Source organism: Saccostrea echinata, unplaced genomic scaffold (genome assembly GCF_033153115.1).
Source record: "Saccostrea echinata isolate AGI-Se365-2 ecotype Australia unplaced genomic scaffold, CSIRO_AGI_Sech_v1 ptg000007l, whole genome shotgun sequence".
Taxonomy (NCBI): domain Eukaryota; kingdom Metazoa; phylum Mollusca; class Bivalvia; order Ostreida; family Ostreidae; genus Saccostrea; species Saccostrea echinata.
This window is the reverse complement of record NW_026889756.1, coordinates 5,522,217-5,528,081: the sequence shown is the minus strand read 5'-3', so window position 1 is coordinate 5,528,081 and position 5,865 is coordinate 5,522,217. Positions and strand designations below refer to the sequence as shown.

The window sequence follows — 5,865 nt, the reverse complement described above, 5'->3', positions numbered from 1 at the left end:
AATCCATTTCATTCGAAATCGAATAACTTGTCCCTTTAATCCAGATAGATAGATAGATAGATAGATAGATAGATACACAGATATTTTTTTTTTATTTTAGCAGATTGTCATTACGATAGAGACTCTCCACATCATGAAAGCGCTCGGATTCAGCATCCAGTGTAAAGTAAAAAGGTGTTTTCAATGTCAGGGAGACACAGAATTCTATTGTAACACGTGTAAAAAAGACCTGTGTCTACAATGTAGAGAGAGACATATTGATTTATACGCTAAACACCATAATGAAGTGGTTGGTCGTAAACCAAAGACCCTTCACATCCACCTAGGATTCAGCACCCAGTCTAATGTACGTTCTCAATGTCACGGAATCAAACAATTCTACTGTAACACGTGTAAATGTAACATGTGTCTACAGTGTAAAGAAAGACATGATTTTGATCTAGATACCATGGATCATGATGTTGTGATTTACCGGGAGAAATATCAGAACATCCTAATACAAGAGACGTGTGAGAGACATCCAGACAGAATTTATGAAAAATACTGTCATTTCTGTGAACTACCTGTCTGTGTTCAATGCACAGAACACAAATATCACAAAATACTAGACATGCAAACAGCTTGTGAAAGAAAACGTGAAAAGCACAGAGAAATCGTTCGCAACATCAGAAATGAGACTCTGTATAACAGCTATTTTCTCTTGGCAAATATAAAAACTGATTTGAAAAATCTTCAAACGGAAAAATCAAACTGTCAGTCAGTGATGTCAACAAAAGCCCAGAGAATGAAAAACCTTATTGAAGGTATGATATGTAATGATGAGGTCAGACAAAAGAACATTTTAGATAAAATAGCACATGTCAGAAAATTGAACAGACACATTGCCAGCATTGATATCTACGAATATAGATTTGAACAGTCTGCAAACATGCCGGTTAAATTTCTCTTATTTCTAAAGAAAACTCGTGTTCCCATGATAAAGGATACTATACAACGCCCCATGATCTCTGATGAACTCAACATGGAAGAGGTAATTAAGTTTCTGAGTGAAATCCAAATCATAGAGACGGGAAATAGACAAGTAAGATATGAATGTCTACTGAAAATGATGTCTACACCTGTGTTACAAAGATCGGTCACACAGGAAGATGTAAGCGGCGTAATGCAAATTTCCTGTATGTCATCCGACCTGGTTTGGATCAGTGATTTAAGGGATAACAGTCTTATTTTGACAAACACAAAAGGTGACTACACTACTGACACACTAAGACAGACATAACAATTTATAAATGGAGTTATGGAGCACACACAGTAAGTATTAAAGGAGATCTTATTTATATAGACAACAAAGACTACATTAGAAAACTATCTAAAGATAACAGAAGAAGTTCTATATTTATGAAGCAAACAGAAACATGGAAACCACGCTGTGTCTTCTGTTCCCATTTAAATGGAGATATACTGGTGGGGACAGCTACAGGCAAAGTCAACCGTTTCAATAGCACAGGACAACACATACAGACAATACAATATAACAATAAAGGAGGGAGACTGTTTAAGACACCTAGATACATCACAGAGAACCACAATGGAGATGTAATTGTGTCTGACTTTCTTGATTATATCCAAGGTGCAGTAGTGGTGACAGAGCGAGGGGGGAAATATCGTTTCTCCTACACAGGACCTTCATCTAGTTCACGACTCGATCCACGTGGGATCTGTACGGACGCGATGTCACACATCCTGATATGTGATTGGATAACCAGCACAGTACATATTCTTGACAAGGACGGTACCTTCCTGTCACAGATACATACACAGCAACAGCAATCGATATGCAAACCACGGTGCCTGAGTTATAATGACAATACACACCTCCTGTGGGTTGGATCAGACGACAACAGAGTGTGTATATACAAATACATAAACAGACAGGACTGTGGGACAGGTATATTGTAGATACATGTAGTTGATTTTCTGCGTGAAAGCATTCCTAAGGGTATACATATTCTAGGCGTTATTGTCATTGTGCGTTCATAGGTTTTGAGAAAGCATTTGATTCTGTTTGGCATATAACACTATGGAACAAACCGGTCGGCAGGGGATGCTTTAATATAATTAGTAACTCGAAAAGATGTATTAATTCAAAGGTAGTTAGCTAATTCAACGTGCTCAGAAATGTTTAGAATTTTTATTTTAATTTTACTTAAACACTGTTAACTCATATGGGGAATTTTATCTTAAAACGGATTCATCTTGTATCTCTCATAATCTGAAGAATGAGTTCAATTTTCATTGTACGTATATAGATATTACTAACTAGGTGTCGGCAGTGCCAGATTATTTAAAAAATTGCAATGTCTGGCTTCTTAATTCTTATATTAAAAAAAGCAAAGTTGGAATAGTTGGAATAGTTTCAAATTACAGCTCTTTTTTATTCGAAGGCTTACATCTCTTTACATTTACTGGTTTAAAATATCTTGGTATCATGATATTTTATTTTTGCAATTCTTTGAATTAGAATTCCAAAAGGGAGTTAGACAAAACTACCACACAGATGTTTGGTGTCACTAGAATATGTTGAATACGTTTTTTAATTTAATCTAGAAATTAGACTTGTTTAACAAAATTATCATATCTAAACTTTGTAGTTTTCACAATAGTAAACAAACCGAGTGGAGTTGTCACAATAGTAAATATTTACATTTGCAAACGTTTTCTTTTATATAACACTATTAAAAGCAACGCGTATCTATATCCGTATAAACACGGGTTCCTCGCGTCATAAACGTTCGACGTAATTTCTCAGTGACGTCATAAAGGGTCGACGCGCAATCAATGGATCAAATACGTGCCGTTGAGTTTGAAAAATAAAACATTTCACTCGTTAAAGATTATAATCAGGAAAACATAAAATATGAATAAGTCATAAATGTAAATATAAGTAATAATGTATCATTTTTAAACATCTATCGGGATTTAAATACGGGTTGGTACGAGATCAAATTTACCATAAAGCCCTTCGATAGATGTTTAAAAATGATACATTATTTCTTAAATAAACCCCACCTCACATCTGTAGGCACATTTAAAGCTTGAACTTCTCAACACCAAATTTCTTTGCTTCTTGGGAGAACGGTTGGTATCCCCTAACTATTGATGTCAAAGTTAGTTTTTAAGGGGAAAAAGTACTTAATACACACAGTTTTTGACCGTTTGCCCTTATTAAGAGCACAGAAAAATTATTACAAAAACCCATTGAGTTCAGAAAGGTCCATTCTCTATAAGGCCGTTTTCCGGCTTACAACCACATTAAAATTTCAAGTAATATTTTCCCCCTTAAAAACTGCTTCAATCATCATACTAAAAATCTAATTTATTGATAGATCTTATTTGGTTAATGATTCTGTAGTATCTGTTATGAAATGGGGTCACAAAGTGATGTACTATCGACCCCTATTAGCATTAGGGCAATGGGAAAACTCCAGAGTGTGGGTGCGTTTGGCAACTCCTGCACATGTCATAACCACCTTGAACCAACACCAAAACTTGCATGCAAACTTCTTATCAATTTAAAAAGTGACTACTAGCTTATGAACTTGGTTTACCGTAGTTTGTTGTGGTTATGACATTTAAATAAAAACTTTTCGCTTCATTTTAAAGATAATTGTAGGGAAAGCTTACTTACGCATAATGAAGACATCACCTTGTTTAGATTATTCATACTCTAAAATTTTAGTTAGAGTACAATTTCTAGTTGATAAAAGAAAATGAATATAAGCCATGCAATTTTCACTCGGAAATATTATTTTTATTCACTTAAAATTCAAGAATAAGGACTGGAAAGACTGGATGTCATAAAATACTGTTCTGAAATCTAGTTATTACATATGATTATAAATCTATTGAAATGGTCGCTAAAATACATAAACAATACTTTTTATAAAGTATATACATATAGGAAGAATCTTTCTACTGAAACTTGATTATCCGACAGATAATTGTAATTTGATAATTAATTACATACTTGTACATAAAAAAACACAATTCTGCCTCTCAGTTCTTTGCAAGTATATAGTTCAAGTATACTTACATATAGACAAGGAAAAATCTGATAGTTCATTGTAATTAGTGAATTCGCTCCATGCCATCATTCATACACACGCTGGACTATCTGGCGTCCCATCATAATTAGTTTATTAGATACATGTACATGACTATTTGACAGTTCATTACAATTACATGTAGTTCATTAGATAAACGGATAAAGGAATATCTGACTAGTTATGACTTGCATAGTTACAAAAACCTGCACGAATTATCATAGTTTGTTGTGATACATTAGTAATCACAAGTGTTGTGAAATTTCCATGATTAAAATTTGTGTTAAATTGTCCCAAAATGATGTGGGGATTCTTCCATCGTAAATTATTTTTCCTGATAAATGATGACTGACTGATATATGAGGCAAAAACATTTATTCTCTCTACTGTTTGACAACTTCTTTTGTTTATTGAACACATCTTTTCATTAAATGACAAGTTCGTTTGTAACACCTGAAGTGGTAATTGGTTTGTTGGTCCTTTTTTGGTTGTTATTATTATTATTATTATTATCATTATTATTATTAATTTTCAATCAGTGAAAGATTTTTTTCAATCAAAGCAAAATGTGTCCGGTTCCAAATTTTACTGGCTGAGTCAGTTTAAAATATCTCACAGACATTTTTTTTTTATTTAAAAAAAAAACCATCGTCAATTTCTTTGACAGTCCATCGCATTGAAACTCAAAATTGTTAAAATCACTGCTCTGTTGACATTTCCAAATAATACTCCTGTACAAAGTTTACATTCTTTACATGTCTGTTTGAAAACAATGTGTTGAGATAACAAATACTAAAGTGGTATTTTCTGTTGCTTTATTTGTAATTTATCAGGTGTGGAACCAAGAAGGAGGAACTCAAAATCCTACAGAAAACAAAGAAAACAAAGAACAAGATAATGTTTAATCCAGCTTCTTACACATAGATCCGACTCATAATTGTAAGTAACTGAAAAGAAAAAAAACGTCGAGAAAAAACACTAATTAACAAATTATGTAAAGTTTTTTTTTTTTCTAGAATTTTTAAACTGAACAACAAATTAAAAGCAAAGCCTAATGTCATTTTATTTTTATAGATTTTGACGTGGATCCAGTGAGAACAGAACATTCTGGTTAAACCATTTGGAGAATTGAAAATAAAACAAATCTACTTTTAAAATCCAGATAAAACAAAGTAGTTATGGTGATGGCGTGTTCATTTTTGAACAGTGATTTTTCTTTGCTGTAATAAATAAAAATAATTCAAATGAAATTATTTTCTGTGTGTCTAAACAATAGTAGAATATAGTTCAATAAAAAGAGCATTTTCTAAAATAATTACAAGTGTGATGAGAGTAATACCCGCATCTAGGTGTTTGCCTCTAAATGTACTCACCTTCATATTTGGGTAACAAGGGAAGAAACCACAATAATTTCATTATATATATATATATATATATATATATATATATATATATATATATATATATATATATATATATATATATATATATATATATATATATATATATATACATCTACAGGACACGCCTAGACTTATTCTAAAATATGATTGGGCTACTGTGAACAAAGTTATATGAGTTCAGGGAACCAGGTTTTGTTAATATAAAAATCATTTTCGACCCCAGTTTGCCCCTCCCCCCACCTGGGTGAAAATCAAAATTCTGAAACCACAGTGCACATCTACAAGACACCATTAATCACTGTCCGAAAGATGATTTGGCTACTGCAAAATCATAGTAATTTAGAAAAACGACTTTTTCC

General features: G+C 32.7%; 1 protein-coding gene across 1 annotated transcript; it reads left to right on the top strand.

The window, feature by feature from the left end:
- The first annotated feature begins 1,162 nt into the window (after positions 1-1,162).
- On the top strand, positions 1,163-5,027 carry LOC133180683 (tripartite motif-containing protein 2-like). Its single transcript, XM_061315150.1, has 4 exons — positions 1,163-1,244; positions 1,343-1,948; positions 3,413-3,491; positions 4,937-5,027. The coding sequence occupies exons 1-4, from the start codon at positions 1,163-1,165 to the stop codon at positions 5,025-5,027; spliced, it is 858 nt and encodes a 285-aa protein (XP_061171134.1).
- Positions 5,028-5,865: the final 838 nt, after the last annotated feature.

Coding starts and splice junctions, on each gene's coding strand:
- LOC133180683 (XM_061315150.1), top strand. CDS start 1,163: ATGCAAATTTCCTGTATGTCATCCGACCTGGTTTGGATCAGTGATTTA. Junction 1,245..1,342: donor TATTTTGACAAACACAAAAG/GTGACTACACTA, acceptor TTATTTATATAG/ACAACAAAGACTACATTAGA. Junction 1,949..3,412: donor CAGACAGGACTGTGGGACAG/GTATATTGTAGA, acceptor ATGATTCTGTAG/TATCTGTTATGAAATGGGGT.